An 18,163-nucleotide genomic window follows, 5' to 3' on the forward strand; every position below is an offset into this window, starting at 1 on the left:
GAGGTATGTTTAAAAACTGACATAAAACCCCCGTGAGATTAAACTGGGCGGGACAACAAGTCCTTGGCAAATTATAAAGTTTGCAGGAGGTGAAGGGAAGGGGAAGGGAAAGAACAGCAGTAAGAAAGACAACAACCATTTCAGTCGAACATTTGCACACAAAGAAGGAATTACATTTGAAGACATCAGTTTCAGTGCACAGGAGAGATGACATTTTAAAATAACTTTATTTTTGATCCTCTTTCAAAATCATGATTTAACATCTTCAGAAACGAAATGAGAAACTTAACCAGCATATTTAGTTTTAAAAGCATTTAATGACATCGCATATATTTAACAGATAGGGTAAAAGTCTAGAGGTACAGTTCGATACAACTGAAAGCCAGTTCCAGTACTACTCTTGACTACAGGCCCAGTCATTGAAAGTTCATTCCTATTAAATGTAATTTCTGATTGTGCAGTAAGATGAAAATCTTTTCATTACAATAGTTACAGTGACAGAGAAATGCACACTATGTATCAAATAGCAAGTAATGTAGCAAAATTATAACACACAGTGCTGCAGCTGACAAGCAAGTAACCATTTGAGTAACATTACTTTTCCAGTAAATGCTTCAGTTCCACTTTTACACTTATCGATGATTTTTAAGGGTTTATTATACATCTAGTCTTATTATACTTTGTACTAGAATTATCTGAAACATACAATATAATGTATTTCAGCAAAAAAAAAAAAAAAGAAAATTGGAAATTACAGATTATTTAAAACTGTATCAGCCTGCTTATGTGTCTTGAACACCAACATTCTCATCTGTCGTAGTTGATGCAGAAAAGCTTCAGGTTGTGTTAATAACCAACGCCAGGATAGAAATGGTTTGTCTGTAAGTTAATGCAAACCCGCACTCTGTTACGGCAAAGGTAATACACTATTCATTTTAATAAAGGTTAGAATTGGAATGGGAGGCTCCACTAGTCAAGACTCAGCATAACAACCTTAGATGGGAGTGAACGTGTTTGAGAGTTTGTACATTGGGCTTTGATGTGCACAGTAGATTCGAAAGCACCGCTGCCTTGCATACCAATAGCACTAGGAGTGGGTTATTTTCCAAGACAGCCTCACAAAATTGAGGAACAGTTTAAATATTAAGATCTAATCTACATTAACTTCATTTAAAAAAAAAACAAAACAAAAACAAAACAAAAACAAAACCCCCAAAACAAACCCCCAAAACCTGGTCCTCGCTCTCCTACAGAAGCTGCCCAATGCACCTCATACGTCTGGAACTTTAGATTCTGGGTTTTTTTGTTGGCTTTTTATTTTAAAACGCTCTATAAATAAAAAAATGTCAATCACATTGAGGAACATGAGGCACAGAGAGTAACGTATTGGTTCTGAGCTCGCATGCTGGAATTCCACTGGAACGGTCAGAGAAGTGCAGTGTGTGGAGATGGAGTTCACTTCTTTTTACCAAAAAGGCTGAATCTTTTCTCCTTGTCTTTCTCCTTGTCTTTCTCCCGCTTGCCAGGGCTGGACTCGCTGGTTATTGTGACGCTGGCAGGCAGGGTCTGGGCACGGCTGGAGGCTGGAGTGCTCTGCGTGGTTGGGGACACTTCGATTTTGTCAGAAGAGATAGCGGATGTGATGGCCTGAATCCACGTGTTCATCTCCTCCTTCAAGAAGCCCCAAAGGCAGAAAGCTGTTACAATCACGCACCCTCTCTAATCCGCTCAGCATTGGGGAAGGGGAATAGAGAGAAATGGGAAATGAAAGGAAACACAGTCCCTAACCCATCGTCTGGCACTTACTCCTCTGGTTACACACCTGCAGAAGACATCTACTAGATAAAAATCCCTGCTGGTGGCGCCAGCAGGAGCTTCTGAATCTGCACGTTCCACACACATACACACAAGACTGAAGACCAGGAAATTAAAGCGTGCCCCTGAGCTCCCAGTAGCTGATTTTTTCCTGTTGCACAACAGCACAAATATCACATCAATAATAAACCATGAGAAAAACAAACTTACATCGTCTTTGGCTTGGAAGAGGTATTCGTTGCCATCGGTCAATCTGCAAAGAAAACAACCATTGCAAATTTAGCTTAGTAGTGGCCACACCGCTTCAACTCCTGCTTGTTTAGCTACTGTACACAATGAGACTGAGGCACACGGGGCTGCACGGGACAGTCCTAACACCTCTCTGTACACAAATACACCCCAGCTACTCCTGGTTTGGTATCTCATGCTGTCATACAGAGGCAGCCGCGCACACTGTGTGTGTGTTATGGCATGGATGTGCTCTGTGCGTCAGGAGGCACGGCAGGGTTGTGATCTTCAGCAGCTGATGACTGCTGTTTCAGGCACATCTTTTCTGTTTTGCAGAAGACGGTGTAAAAGTTTACTCAATACTTCAAAAAGACAAAAGTCACAGACAACACCCAGAGTTTTCGTGGGTTTTGTAGAAACCTAGAAAATTCTGCAGCCGCTCTGCTGTCGTAACTACCTGTGGTGACTCAAGATACTACAGTGTGTATTATTTATGAGTAGCTGCCTCTTCTCACACTGAAGGCCGGAGTCTCCCTTCTGTGCTGATTTTACTTGGATGATTTAACTGGGAGCCATTTAACAGTGTACGTGAAGATACGTATTAATTAAAAACCAGAATGAATAACACCAGATCAGGCATCTGAACAAGAAGGAGGCTGGGTCAATGGGAACTGTGTTGCAGGCATCTGGATTTTGCCCCACGAAAAGAAAACCTTTTAAAATCTCTTTATGAAATGAAATTAAGCAGTACACAGTAAAGTAACAGTGCAGACAGACAGACACTAGGAAGAATATGATTATGCCTTGCTTCCTTCTTTAACAAATCAAGAGCAGTATTTCCAGTGTGCCCTCCAGAGACCACAACTGGACCTTCCTGTGAGAGCTCTGCCTGCCCATGAGGTCTGTAAAGACCACAGCCTTTGTAGAAGTGAGCCTCATGGACGTTCTCAACATTCCCCCCTCAGCAGGGAGACACAGATTTGCCACGACCATTTGTTGGTGAACTCTCTGGGGACTCTGCTAATGAGAATGAGTAAAGGAAATACGCCACATGCTGTTACTTTGAGAGGCCTGACGCAGGAGGCAGGGCACTGGGAAGAGAAGGGCAATTGATTTTTCTGCCTAACTTTGTATTTGGAACAGCATATCCTTACATTATCAATTCAGAGATGCTTAAAATAGTCTACAGGATGAATCACACAGCTGCAGGCCTGTCTTCAAGACAGCTACATCTCCCTAAATATTCCCTATATGTTTGATACAAAGCAAACTTTTCCAGATATGGATTCTATCCTCTAGAGGATTCCAGAAGGAAAAGCCTTATTTTTTCTTAACCTTTGAACAACAAGTTCTCCACATACTTCAAAATGTAACTACATGATCTAGACCTGAAAATGTGATAGATGCATTCAGTAGGGTCCTAAATTCACACTGAAAAGTTAAACAAGAGGCTTGACTCTGAGAGGAGCAGAACCACGAACACTCAGCTCTTTTCAATGAACTCCAGAGGGAGCAGCTGTAAAGCCCAGCACTGTAAATGCAGTCTCCTGACTTCAGGCACACACATCTAGTCTTGTCCCAGACACAACTAAAGTGCACTGGTTGTTTTGATACTGTTTTGTGCTTGATAAATACACCACGTTTCAGTGGTGGGAAGAGCTTGTTTACAAAAGTAGATACTGCAGTTAACATCCAGTTCTTTAGCTGGGTCCTCCCGTGAGGATCACACCCACCACAACTTCTACTCATAGCAAGATCTCCAGGGAGTTTACCTTAGCTTGAACACATGCTTTTTCTTCTTATAATCGACCGCTATTTCACAGACCGCTTCCTTCAAGCTGACAGGAATCTCGTTGTGGTAGGGGATGCCAGAGGCAGCAGCTTTCGAATCCTTGTAGAAGCCCATCTCTTGGTTGTTTATGACACAGTACACGTTATGCCATGATCTTCAAGACACAGAAAACAACAGAAGTGTTTATAAATCTAATGCTCTTACTTGCAGAGCTGGAGAAGCCCAACACAATTACTTCTGTGAGATAATGGGGATGGCTTCAGAGTAAGGGTGTGAATACAGCCTACACTGTCCTGTGAACTGCAGACAGCAAATTCTCTCACAAAAGCACAGCTTCGGGACAAAAGTCCTGACTTTGAGCCAGATGGAACAGCGATTTCCAGAGCTCCCTGTGACAGCACATCGGGGTAGCCTAACAGTGGGAGGACTGTTTGGCAGACTGGGCAGTTTGCATACTTGGGAGAGACACTGACTGACCTTTCAATGACTGTGCTTATTGTAGGAGGAATTCTCTTTGTGCTGCAAACTAACGAGATTGCATGTGAATGAAATCCTGGCTTGTTACAAATACTCTTGGTGGCAGCATCTGCCTCATTCTCTAATACAGCTAGAAGAATCAATGATTACTAGAAACAAGAGTCCCTACATGTTAGCATTGGTGGCTGTCACTGCCTCAGAGTAGTTCTCTGGCATGAACAGCTCAAGCTGAACAAAAATCATGGTAGCACTGTGCACATCTGAGGTCTGCACACTACTTCACCTCCTGCCAAACCCCTCAGATGCTGGCGTGGCTCACCACTCCCTAGTCAACATTTTCCTTGTCACCCAAGCCATTACATCCGGTTACAAGAGCTCTCTCAGGTCAGGAAGGACCCCAGTCTGCTTTTCCAGTGCAGACAGAAACCTCAGCAGTTTTGCCTCTTGGAGAATGGCAGGATTGGGTCCTTAGGAATGGAATCGACTAAGGCACACAAATCATCTTCACCCGCTTTTCTCTTCTGCACAGCTTACAGAGTAGGTGGAAAGTGCTAATGTGCAAACAGAAAATGTCAGAAGAATATGGACATTTCTAGTCTCACACCTACGTGTTTTTCTTTTCTTGAGAGCTCTGGAATCAAATCCCACTACTGCCACAAATTCACCATGTGAAGTGGGAAAGTCACTGTGTCCTTATGCCTCAGTTTTCCACCTTCCAAATATGGCTAACACAGCTTTCTCCACCATGTATCTTTAGACTGCACCTTCATCAAATATCCCATTTAACCATGAAAGCACAGTTCCTACAACAACAGGAGCTGCAGCCTGAAAGATCTTTAGGAGCTGTGAGAAGACAAGAGCAGCAGGGACAACATTTACTGACTTACATCTTGGTGAGTTCGCATGAAGCAGCGAGGACTTTACCTGCTCGAGGCTTTCTTGCTGTGTGTCTCCCACTCATGTTTGCGATGTAAGAAGCCCTCCATCTGAGCTGAAGGCATCTCTTGTGTTTTGGCTGGTAGGGTAGCAGCAGTCTGGGCCTGAATGGCAGCCTTGGCTTTGCGGTCTGCTGTTGGAGACGGAACAGGACTAGACTCCTTCGAACTTGTCCTCTGCTCTGCAGCTCCATTGACCATTTCATTTGTTTCTGCAGTTTCTGCCACCTAAGGAACAGTGGAGAAAATGTTCAGCTTAAAGCCTCACAGCACTGAGGTATCTTGCAGTTAATTTGTTCCCCTGCACAACGTGGCTGTGTATAAACTTTGCCTGGAGAACGACACAGGCCAATAAGTTCTTTCTCACACTCCATGGAGACACAGAAGGCCAAGGAAATTAGAAGGTAGGAATGGATTAGTACCCATTTTATAGGTGGAGAGATGGGAAAATAAAAGCAGCTAAACATCAGTGTGAATTTTACTGTGCTTTGCTCTGCTGGTCAATTCATATTCTTTTGTATATTGTTATTCCTAAAATGAGAGCATTCAATTCCATTGCTAAGTACTCAAATGTTTGGGACAGTAACAATCACACTTTCTGCAAACCTAAAAGAACAGTAGAAGTTATACACATCAGCCACCTTAAGTACATTTATGGCATTACTGGGGTATTAAAAGTCCATAAAAGGTATTAAACTAAGAACCAGCAGAAAAATATGCCAAAATTACCCAGGAGCATTTACAAAAACTCGTGCAATTTATTTGTTTCTGTAAAAGCTCCTTTCCCCCTTTCCCCATTCCCCTCGGGACACAACAAAATCAAAACATGCAGGAATTAGAGAGATTACACCATGCATTTCATCTCCACCATCCCAGTTAGGATATTGGATCTTATAAAGACAAGGGAAATGAGGTCACGTGTCAATTTGTCAAGGTCTCTTTCAGACTTGCGTTATTAGGTGGATTTGGATTGTTGTTAAAGGAACTGAAAACCACCACAGTCACACAACATCACACAGCTATTTACCCCCAAACAAAGACAGAACCAAGGCCTTGCCCATCACTTGCTTTGTTGATCGCGTTGCCTGTCGCACTGTGCTCGAGATAGCCTAGAGAGCAGCCATGATTCCAGCAGCTCTGACTGGTCAAGCTGTCGACGTCTTCAGGAGCCATTCATCCCAAAATCATTTAAATTGGAATCCTAATGGCTATAAGCTTTTGAAACGCAGCTTGGTCCCAGTTTTTTGGTTTTTCTTGTACCATTACTTTGACATGTAGAGCCATAGGCAGCAGCTCAGGAGTTACACAACCAGTGTGTATTATCATCATTATTATTATTAGCAAGTTACTAAAGCTTAGTGCTGCTAATGCTCTAGTAGATTACAAACATTCTGGACTGTTTTTATGCAGACAAGCAGGTATTTGTGAATGGCACAATAATTAGACATTCCCACTTCTGCACATGGCCTGGACAATTCAAAAGCAGCCGAATTATTATGCAACAAACTGAATTTTGCCACTCTTTGCTAGAACTTCTCATACCTGCCAAGTAAACATTGTACCTCCCACCTTTGTACCTCATGTATTGACCTAGGAAGAGCTAAGTGCCAACTTGCTATGAATATGGGAAGGATTGGTTAACTGCCTTTAAGCAATCTAAATCTCCAGAGTACAGACACTACACCACTGAAACAGGGAAAGAATCACAGCTCACATTCCACTTCAGTCAGGTCTATTTTACTCTGTCCCTGGCGACATGTAGCCTAGGTTTGTAAGAGGGAACATCTACCCTGCGCTGTTATCCAGTGGAAGTAAAAATGAACAACACCGCTTCTTCACAATTAGGATAAATCTAAGCCACCAAACCTCAGTATCTGTATCCAAATCTCAAACAAAAATGTTGCATTGAAGGGGGGAGAAGGTAAATAAATAGATGAGCTGAAGATTATCCAAACGTTGTCAGCACAGCTACTATAACATAAGGAGTGAAACAACCAACCAGTGATTCACCAGTAAAGCTCAGTTGATCAGTCATCACCAGGGCTGATCACTGATGGCCAACAGGTCGTGTTCAAGGACAGCCCTCTCCAAAGCTTCCTGACCAGTGACAGTTCCTGAGCTTCAAACTCTGTTTTTCAACTGGCTGGACGCCCTCTGAGATACATGAAGCCTTTGTCCCCAGCAATAAGGAATTACACAGACCACAGTAACTCATCTCAACAACTTGCATCAACTACCCTCAACTACCTGTTACCTAAACCCATGCTGAACGTAGCACGTTTTCTGCAGTGACACCAGCAAGATGTGAAAATACTACTGATTTTGGGGGGCCTATAACCACTAATCCGAAGTAAACCAGACCAGTTTCTAACAGCAGGCACTACACAGCTACTGAACGTGGTTTAACGGGAAATAACCTGTAATTCAGCACTGCAATCTGCAACCCTGTGCTTTTAGAAGATAACTGCCAACTTTAATCACATCATCACACCTGTAACTTCTACTTAAAATGCTACTGATTGTAAAAGGGCTATGAAAAGCTTTCCTGAGGCTCTTTCGGGTTTTATTTTCTTTTCATGTGTTATCTACAATTAACAGAAAACAAGCAAAATAAATCTGGATCATAAACAGCTCTGCAAGAATGTGTCATGAAAAATAGAGAAAAACCAGGAGCTGAACAAACTTTAATGGAAACATGCATCGGGCATGCAGAGACAACGCAACGGAGGACAAACATTAATAGCAAACTGCACCGTTACAACAAAACAGTTACCACAAACATGGACACAGTTTTCTTAATCGTGACTGAGAGGTTAGTTGCAAGTGCTTTAGTGGCTAGATACTACTCTTTGAGATACTTAAATGGGGACTCTAACATGCAACAAGACAGCTGGTGACAATGACTGGAAATATCCCCTCGGTGCCACATTATATTCAGTGGATCAAGTTAAGTCTCTGCACCACAGCTTAGATAAGAGATGTTACCTGCCTTTTTCAGATGTAAACAGATGACAGCCTTTCTATTGTTCTGGCCATTTAAAAAAGTACTATTTTAATGTTTTAAGCCAGTACCACAGGCTATAGTAAAGAGATGAAATCTTAACGCTTCTAGTGCCTACAATGATGACCTGAATCAATGACTTAATTCATTTTTCTTCATCATAAAAATGTAATTTTCATATCTAAGTGTACTAACACAAGGAAAAAGTCTATCTATATACTTTTACATACTACTTTATAGCCAGAATACTTCTGAAGGCTTCCCAGGTGGTGGAATCTGAAGCTACAGCTATACTGCTCTGAGAACTGTCACACTCTTACAGGCACAGAGAGGCAGCACTGGTGTGGGTAGTCACCAGATCACCTGCCTAAATCTACATGGAGTTTTTAAAAGCATTAAGAAGCTCTATGTTGTTATCCTGACAAAAGAAAAAAACACATGCATCATGAAGTGGAAAGACAAGTTACAGCAAAAGTACAATCGCTGAAGCACACCCTTTCCATCAGCTTCCTCACTTCACAAGCTCAGCCAATACAGAACAATCCAGCTGCACTGCTCAGCTAGTTGGCAGAAGCTGAAATTCTGATCAAGAGCAGCATTATCTTGTGCCTCAAATCAGAAATAATACAGCTGTGTACACCTGATGTGCTGCAACATGAGGTTCAGTGGACTGAGCTAAAGAGCTCCCATGGAAGACTGAGGTGCAGATGGCGAAGATGAACATGGAAATGTGTTATGTATCATGTAATAAAATAAAAACTAGCAAAAGAAAGAAGCAAACAGGGGATGTGTAAGGCTGTGGTAACCAAGATGATGATGATGATGATCTGGGGTGTGCTTGCAGGCCACCTCATGTTCCTTGCCACAACTCTACATAATGTCATAAACATTAGAAGGTACAACAGAGAGCTCGCTTCATCATTTAATAGTGAAGATGAACCAAAGGGCTTTATTTAAAGAACAAAAAAGGTAGAACTGCTTAGTAACGTAGAGCACTGACAGAGCCTGTGTGCAGACCCAAAGCAACTGGGCTGGGCCATCTGAAAGATAAACTTATGCTGAAAGGCATTTCCTCCCAGAGCCCTACACCGGGACCTGCGCTTCCTCTGCGGTACTGGCAAGAGCTCTAAAGCCCCTGATGTGAGCCTGCCAGGCGCCTTTCCTGCACTTAACACCCCTCAGAGACAGCCTCAGAAACAGAAGGAAAAGTGTCACTTTTCTCACCACTCCAAGCATTAAGTGAAACAAGGAGGCTTTGCAAGAAGGCAACGGAGAGGTAAGTGCTCAACTACTGTGTTGTGTTAACTATATATACATATGTACTGGTATTTGTATGGCTGCACATGAGGATTATTGGCATGCATCCTGACTCCCCTATCAAGAAGGAATGAGTAAGGCATGGACCATTCAGCCTGTGTCTATAGACAAGAAAGAGCTGGGATCTTAGACCAATGTGTTTTATTTGGTTTTGAAAGAAAAGCATCACAACCTCTCCATAGGGGTCTGCACCCTGCTCTCATTTGTATCACTGCCTCTCTAGTGTCAGTAAACTGAATTGCTGTAAACTGGCCAGGACCAAGGCAAAATGGGGCCCCAAAACAGCTATTCAGCAAGATCACAACTCTTCAGGAGGACTAAATACCAAGATAGATCTAATTTGTCATGTTTTATTTCACGTTTATTTTTCTCTGCAGTCAGTGAGTCCAATTCTGCATGGAATGTTATACAACTAACCTTAAGGCTTTTATTTGTCAACAGTTACAGCTCGCCCGTCCCCCCAGCCTCTCCTGCCAAGCTCACTTGCAGGGATAATCTTTGGCCTTGTAAAGAACTCGCTTGCTAATGCAGCTGATTTAATAACGTTGCCGTGCTGACACCTGTTAGTATAACTCGATGCGTCATACCTGTCAGGTTCTAGTTCTCTTCTTCATTATGATGTAATCTCATTAAATCTCAATTACTCATATAAAGGACGCTTTCGCTGGAAAATCTTAATACTATTAGCGACATGAAAAACTCAACAGTAAATAACATGAAATAAATGTGTCACCTTAAAGCAACTGAGTGTCAGTGGGGAGATTCAAATAAACAAGGAGGAAAGTGAAGCAAATATATCTCCAAGGGGCTGCTAATTCAATACAAGTCAACTGATGGGAAGGAAGAGAAAAGCAGCAGGGAAATCTGAAGCCAAAAGATTCAACCAGTACCAGTAAACCATACTGACAAAAAGGTGTCTTTTGCTGCAAAGGATTCTGTGTGTCACAGTCCAGACCACGATCGGTCATTGGCTGTCCGTCTGCTAATAAAGTTTTTGTAGTTTTGGTAGGTTTGGGAGCGGTAACTAACCCGTGGAGATTCCTGGTCTGATGGCAAACCATTTTGGGAAACCTGTTCTTTTGTCCCATCCCTGTTGGGAGAGAGGAGAAAGAAAAGACATTGTATTATGTACCTGAAAGTCACCCATGCTATTAGAAGTCACCCATCTCTTTCACCAAAATGACATTTCCCCCCGGCTATGGCACACCTCAGGAATTCAAACCAGTTCTTAAAACCCTCACTGAAAATCCCAACTGAATAAATCCAGTGTTAAGGGAGATCAAAATGGACTTTTCTGACAACTATCTTATAAATAAGCCTACTTCTGTTATAAATAAGCTTATTTGTAAATGTTAATGTTCCATGGATGCAGCTTGAAATCTATGTTTGACTGATGCTCTTCAAAGAAGAAAGCCAAGATGGTTCATAAATTTTAATCCATAACACAGAAGGTGTAAAACCAGCTCCCTTACTGTAAGGCCTGGCACACCTCAGCAGCTGTAACACTGCACCACGACAAAAACATGGAACAGTCCATTTAGGAGCGAATTTGGGTATCTGGGAAAGGTCTTGTCCCATAAGCCAAGGACCTTCTAACAACAGCCACATTCCAAAACCACACAACCCCAGACTCTCCCTTTAGAACACATCCTCAGCCTGAGAAGTCTGCATGAAGAACAGTCCAGCTTTCCACATCCTGGCTTACCATTGCTGCTGGGAGTCTGCATCCTCGGCAACCTTTGGGCTGGGCTCTGGCGTGGGAGGCTGTCTCTTCCTCTCCTCTTCCTCTTGCTGTCGACGTACTTCCAGCAGTTCCAACTGAGAAACGAAACAGTTTGGTGCATTTAAAAGCTCTGCACATTTTTCAGGGGCATTTCTAAGAACTAAAAATAACTCCACAAGTTTCTGAAACATTAGTGAAACTCAAGTTAAGTGGAATCTAATTTGAAGGCATCAGTCTTGCACAGCATTAATCATGTGAAGTTCGTTGCACTGAATTTGTCAGTAAAGCCTTTAACATCAAGTGGAGCACCTGGGCAGCATCTCATCACTGTCTGTTTCCTTTCTAATTCACTCTATTAGAACAAAACCCAGAGAAGAAAGCAGCCCAAGCTATCAAAGTACTGAGAAGTGACATCTCTTGTGTGCCTGCCATGCACAGAAATAATCCAAATCTCAGAAATCAACCATCTAAATAAAATAAATAAACCCAGCCTGGTTTTGAGGATGCTGAGAAACTTCAGGCCATTCTGTCTGCAGCTGTGATGCTCAGTGCGTGTGAGAAATCAAACCCCTTCAATTCTGGTGTCTAAAGTAGAATTCTTCTCCAAAGATGGCAACATGCTCTCCAGGCATTAAATACTGACACTGCAGCTGTGCTCTGAATGCTTGGGGCTTTTTCACTTCTTATGTCTTCCCAAGGGACAATACAGCCTTGTACTGGGGCAGTCAAAACACAACAAGCACTGCTGTCAACCCCCTCCCCACCACTGTCTCCTCACACTGTCATCTTTAATCATGCCAAGTGTTTGGATCTGGGCCTTCTTCATGCAGAATCTCCCTTTCCTTTTATACCAGCACAACCTGTAGGGCAGAGGGCTGGAGCAAACTGCTTCTGGGTCATCACTCCTGCGCCCAAGACAGCCTTTACTGACTACTGAGGTCATTTATCATTTAAGCTTTTTCCTTGCAGGTTGCTGAGTTCAAATTAACCAGAGAGGGTTTTAGTATTGTTGGGAACTTGAAACTTCAGCCTGAGGTTGATCAACAATCTGAGATGAGGCTGGTGATGCTGGGACTTACTCCAAGCAAGCAGCTGGCACCAAACCAAAGGGGAATGGAAGTTCCTGCCCCCACCACTCACCGTGGTCAGTCGTTCCAGTGCCGCAAACCTCTCATCCCAGGTGGCTGCAGACTTCTCGAACGCCTCGTGCCGCTTGATCAGTTTTTCCACTTCATCAACACTCTGGCCTATTTCCCGACTGGAGAGGTAGGGCTCCTGCCCCAGCAGCCAGGCCTCAGCCACACTTGCGTCTCTGGAGAACTGGTGTACCTCCAAAACTGAGCAAAGAAGGACAGGAATCAGCACCATTCATGTCACAAATTGCACGTGAAGTCGTCAGGTATCTTCTGACTTTACCCAAACACAGCTCAGGGAAAAAGAAAATGTATTTGGCCAAGTATTGTCCTTAACCAAGCTCTCTGAAATCAATCACTTTAAAGGCAGGAATTTACCTTGTTGGCTTTGCTTTGAGGAAAAGTAACATCTAGGGCCCACCTTCACTTCTTCTACGGACTATATTGCAGGGCGGTTGGACCAGACGAGCTTTGAGGGTCCCTTCCCACCCAAACTATTCTATGATTCCAGGATTTTGCAAGCTCAGTGTTTCCTTTTTTCCTAATCTTCTGTAACCCACTGACTTCAGAGTACAAAGTCTGTTACCCACTGGTTCTCCTTCCCAGACTGCCCTGTCGACAGAAGAGCTGTAGTAGACTACAGTAGTTCCCTTCAGCAAGCAGCATTCCTGTACTTGGTGCTTGACTACAGTGCTACAGTTCCAGGTTGCCTTCCTTTTCTGTTTGCACACCTGAAAAAACACTTCCACTGCTTTTGTGACCAGGATCAAGCAGCTTTGAGGAATAATGTGGTACAAACACCCCACCTGAGGGACAACTGCCCATGCTACTGCATTTCCTAAAGCCTGCTGAGGCTCAGAAGCACACAGACACAGCAGTCCAGAAACCCACAAAATGACTACACTCCACAGTGTGTTTTGAGATCCTGCACAACTGCCTGCTGCAAGGCTCCAATCTGTACATGAGACGGGGATCTCCTTGTTAAGAGCATCAGAACTGGGTTGTTGTTGCTGGTGTGAAGCCTGCAAAACACTGCAGTGTTTCAAAGCACACCTTTTGCCAGTGAAGTGCTCGCCAACGTTCTAGCCTCTTGGATAACACAGATAACACGTTACATGCATACGGTAGCAAAGGTCTACTTCTCCCTATTTTTCAGTAGTGCATCCTTTGTAGAAACCCAGCTGGAATGTGACACCTGCAAAATACAGGGGATCTATTTCACCTAGCTCCAAATTTGATCATACAGAGCAAGACCTGTGGTACAGGCTACTTGGTTTCAAATTCTCCTCTATTTTACAATCCCCTGGTGTGAATCCTGCTGTCATCACAGTACAAACACACCTTCAAGCACTGTTAATAGAAAAGCAAAGACCTGCAGGTATTTTCCAACACTCAGAAAGACACAGGGAAGTGAGAGTGAGATGTGGCCCGGCCCAAAAGAAATCCAAGGACATCCTTACTCAGTCTCAGCCACTCCCATCTGTCTTCCCATTTGTCGATCATTTCTTTTCTCTTCTCTGTCAGCTGCAGCAGCTTTTCCTTGATCTGGATGAAGAGGAGAGAGCAGGACCATTACACAAGCACAGGCTCACCCACCACACCACGCAAGCCCTTACCACCAGCACAAGGCAAAATACATTGTGCTGGACTGTCAGGAAGTGACTTAACCATGCAGACAACAGCTGCTTTTCTCTTCCAAGTATAAATAAATATGACATTTGCATTGAAATATCACATTTGCATAAGCATCCGGTGTCTGTTCAAACCCACAGCACCGAAAGCAGTTGATAAGAAAGAGTAAAAAATAAACGGTGCAATCCTGGATCACATCTGCTCCGGCTCTGGCAGACAGCAGAGAGCTGCTCAGGGTTGCTGCAGGAAGCCCGCAGGTACCTGTGCTAACAGCACTGACGTGCAGCAGACACCCCAGGTTATTCTCAGGGTGAATACTGGTTGCCAAAGCCTCCCAGTGCCTGTGCAAATGCTCCCCCAAGGATACTCCACAGGATACTCTGTGTGTAATGCAGACGCAGACAGCATCACCTCCCTAAGTGGGCAGTATGTAACAACATTTAACTTCCTCCCTCCATCAAAGGCAGGCAGGAAGAGACACAGGTCAAGCCTCTATCCTCTGGCCTAGACAAACCAGAACACAAACCAAGGGCTTAAGCAGTTGGATGTGTTTTCCTCTTAATATTCCCTGGATTTACTCCTTGTGACAAGCCTTTTCCTGCTCCTTCCCCTAGCAGGCCTCTTCCACTTCCCCTGTACAAGAAGGCGGCCTCTGCTCTTGCTCAAAGAGGTCACCTTTCCCAGCACAGCCATCCCAGAGCTTTCTCTCTGCACAACTGAACACGACAACTTCTTTGCACTTCCTGGACTGAAAATGATACTTCAATTTAGGTGCCATCTCTGCTACTCAACATGAATTCACAGAGTTAAATTACACACTAAGTTCACAACAGCAAATAGCGCAACAGTCCCTGGAGTAATGCATGTCACTACAAAGAGCTTAGTCATGTGTAGGTTACACAACAGCAGTGTCTCCAGCTGAAACCACCCCTCCATGCAGCTCACTGTGGTGGCAGAGTGTTCAGCAAGCACAGTACCTCCTCTGATGCATAGTGCTTCCTTGCCAGGAGAGATTTGCCGAGCTCAATGCAGGTAGTAAAGCTGTCATTCCGGGCGTCGATCTCTGCTTTGATTCCCTGGTGATTGTTCATTAGTAGTTCAACAGATGAAACGTCCCTGAGATGATCAATCCGGGGGTCAGAATTATGTGATGCAGATGGAACAGTTGTTACACTGACAAACAACTAACCCACAACTGTACAATAAGAATATCAATTGCTATGTTGTCTCTGTAACTTGGGAAGCAGGATTGCTGCAGCCTTCCCTTAGGAATGGCACCATTCTGGTTTGAATCCAAGATCAAATAAACAACTGTGGGAGACTCAATCTCTTTGAACCCAATTTTACATTGCAATTATTCCAGTAACCTCCTGCCTGTGCTGGGCAGCACCACACAGAAGAAGCTCCTACACCCCCATCACATTTTGACAGCCCTTCTCTGACCTTCTGGCTCAGTGATACTGAGTCTTATAAATTAAAACAGTGCAGTTCTGGTGTCTCCAGCATAAGGAGGACACGGAGCTGTTGGAGCAAGTCCAGAGGAGGCCACAAGGATGACCAGGAGCTGGAGCAGCTCCCGTATGGAGACAGGCTGAGAAAGTTGGGGCTGTTCAGCCTGGAGAAGAGAAGCTGCTGGAGACCTCAGAGCAGCTTCCAATGTCTGAAGGGAGCTACAAGGATGCTGGAGAGGGACTCTTCATTAGGGACTATAGTGATAGGACAGGGGGTGATGGGTTCAAACTGAAACAGGGAAGATTTAGCTCAGATCTTAGGCAGAAGCTCTTCCCTGTGAGGGTGCTGAGGCGCTGGCGCCAGGGGCCCAGAGAAGCTGTGGCTGCCCCATCCCTGGCAGTGTTCAAGGCCAGGTTGGACACAGGGGCTTGGAGCAACCTGCTCTAGTGGAAGGTGTCCCTGTCCCTGGCAGGAGGTTGGAACTGGATGAGCTTTGAGCTCCCTTCCAACCTAAACTATTCCATTATTCTACAAACTGTTCCTCAACTAACCTGCAGACCTATTTTCTGATAGAAAAGAGATCCTTGACCTTACCTTGGCTTTTCCTGGGCTTCTATCTGTCGGATAACATCTTCCATCCAAAGCATGAGGTCACGAACCATGCTGAAGAAGCGGAATTTGTCTCCTGTATCCACCAGCCTCACCCTGCGGCCCTCACAGGCATCCAGCAGTGCCTTCCATGCTTCCAGGACCTCGTTTTCCCTCTTCTGTATGTCATCAGCTTTGTCTCCAGCATAGGCAGCCTGAAGGCGTGCAGCATCCTCCTGCAGCTGTCTCACCTGAGGTGTTTTTATAGGAGAGAAATGCATCAGCCTTTGAACACCTATATGGGGACATGTGAGCTGCTAGTTCAGCATTTGAATGGCTTTCTGAAGTCATTGCAAATATATATAAGCCTCAAAAGGTTTGTTCTATGATAAAGTCAGGATATCCCTACAAGAATGTTTCTTAGAGGAGACTGTGGGGTCAAGGGACAACCAGACTAGCCAAGATTTGCCACTGCCTAAACCTCCTGTTGCCAATAGAAAGTGACTGTTAAATGCCAGGGCACAGGGGGACCATTTTCATCATCAATTTTCCTTCCTCTCACACAAGTGACAGTGCCACCACTCAGGAACTGCTGCACCAAACCCACTGCTCTTCCTGCAAAGATGAATAGTCAAAAATGGAGATAATGCCTTCAAAGAGTGGGAATCCAAAGGTTCTTCTGCAATTAGAAATCTCTTTTCCTTTCAAACACTGTCTTGGGACGTCAAATGCTATTTCTTGACTGTTTCACATACTTCTTAAGACAAGAAACATTCTATTTGCTCTTATCTAATAATGTTTTCTTTTCTTTTGATTTTGAACATATTAAACACCTTCTAGATACAGGCACAGAGATTAGGCCATTATCATAATGATCCATCTTGTTGCTCAAGCTGTTTCACCCAAACCTGATCCTAAGTGCTTCCACCACAGCTCTGTGCTATGATTACATATTCCTCCATTTAGGTCTTGATTATAATTACTTTTTGGAGAGGCTGGGATTGGTGTTTTGTGCATGTCTCCCATTTTATGTATAAAATCTACAGCTGCTGAAAGCAAACCACTTGGAAAATCAAATGCTGGCTATATCCCTTTATTCTAGTGTAAACAGCTATTTAATTGCAACATAATCAAGAACTGGCAGGCAGCTGGCCATAAAAGCTATCTTTTCCTACTGGGATAAATGCAGCCAGTCATAATTCCTCCATTCCTTAAGCAACTTGTTCCCTTCCAAAACTCTCATTCTGGCAGCTTGAACATTGGGTTTTGGATAAGAGTCCCTGTGTGCTGTATGAGCTGCTGCCACCTTCTATTTAACATAGTTTGGCTTCAAAAGATGCAGAATTAGTTCAAGTGTGGCTGCTTTTAAGCATCTTAGCCTGGACCATGTACCTGAAATCCCTACAGGCTGCTGCTGGGAAGCACCATGAAAAGCAATAATTACGTCATAATGCCAGATTCATACGAGTCAGAAGGTCTCTATGGAAGCCTCAGACTCCCTTTGCCTCTCAGAAAGGACAGAAAAGGGTTTGGCTGGGGCTTATTTTAAGCAAAACAAAACCAAACTTAAAACCCCCAAACCAACCAAGCAAATAAACTAAAACCAAACCCAAAACCAACCCACAAACAAACCAAACCCCAACCAGCTTTACACATCCCTTCGTATTTGCCCTGTCCTCCAAGAATCCTTTGGAATATCAGCTCTTCCATGGGACAGGGTAGTTGTGTCTTGAGTTCACCAAGGTGAACATGAGGTAAGAAGCAGGCAGATGAGAAACGGCTTCCAGCACAGTTAATGTAACACCCAGGAAGAGTGTTAAGGACAGAAAAATGTGAAACCTGTATTTCATATCACCTCTGGTATATTACAAATTCGTTACAGACTTAGGATCTGTTCAATGTCCTCACTAAAGAGACAACACGTTGAGTCAAACAAACCCTTTTTCCTTCAAATGTCAACTATTTTCCAAGCATGTAGCGACAGGACAAGGGGTGATGGGTTCAAACTGAACAGGGGAAGTTCAGGTTAGAGCTAAGGCAGAAGCTCTTCCCTGTGAGGGTGCTGAGGCG

General features: G+C 43.8%; 1 protein-coding gene across 1 annotated transcript in view; it reads right to left on the reverse strand.

Moving 5' to 3' along the window:
• Positions 1-208: 208 nt before the first annotated feature.
• The window catches only part of LOC104411449 (spectrin beta chain, non-erythrocytic 1-like), a 48,262-nt gene continuing 30,307 nt past the window's right edge, over positions 209-18,163 (reverse strand). The window contains 10 exon segments of the mRNA XM_010021868.1: positions 209-1,671; positions 2,026-2,068; positions 3,816-3,989; positions 5,237-5,475; positions 10,595-10,655; positions 11,271-11,383; positions 12,429-12,625; positions 13,882-13,966; positions 15,031-15,169; positions 16,100-16,344. Coding sequence (XP_010020170.1) covers positions 1,456-1,671; positions 2,026-2,068; positions 3,816-3,989; positions 5,237-5,475; positions 10,595-10,655; positions 11,271-11,383; positions 12,429-12,625; positions 13,882-13,966; positions 15,031-15,169; positions 16,100-16,344 — 1,512 coding nt within the window. The 3' untranslated portion in view covers positions 209-1,455.

Source organism: Nestor notabilis, unplaced genomic scaffold (genome assembly GCF_000696875.1).
Source record: "Nestor notabilis isolate BGI_N333 unplaced genomic scaffold, ASM69687v1 scaffold12189, whole genome shotgun sequence".
In the NCBI taxonomy this organism is placed as follows: Eukaryota; Metazoa; Chordata; class Aves; order Psittaciformes; family Psittacidae; genus Nestor; species Nestor notabilis.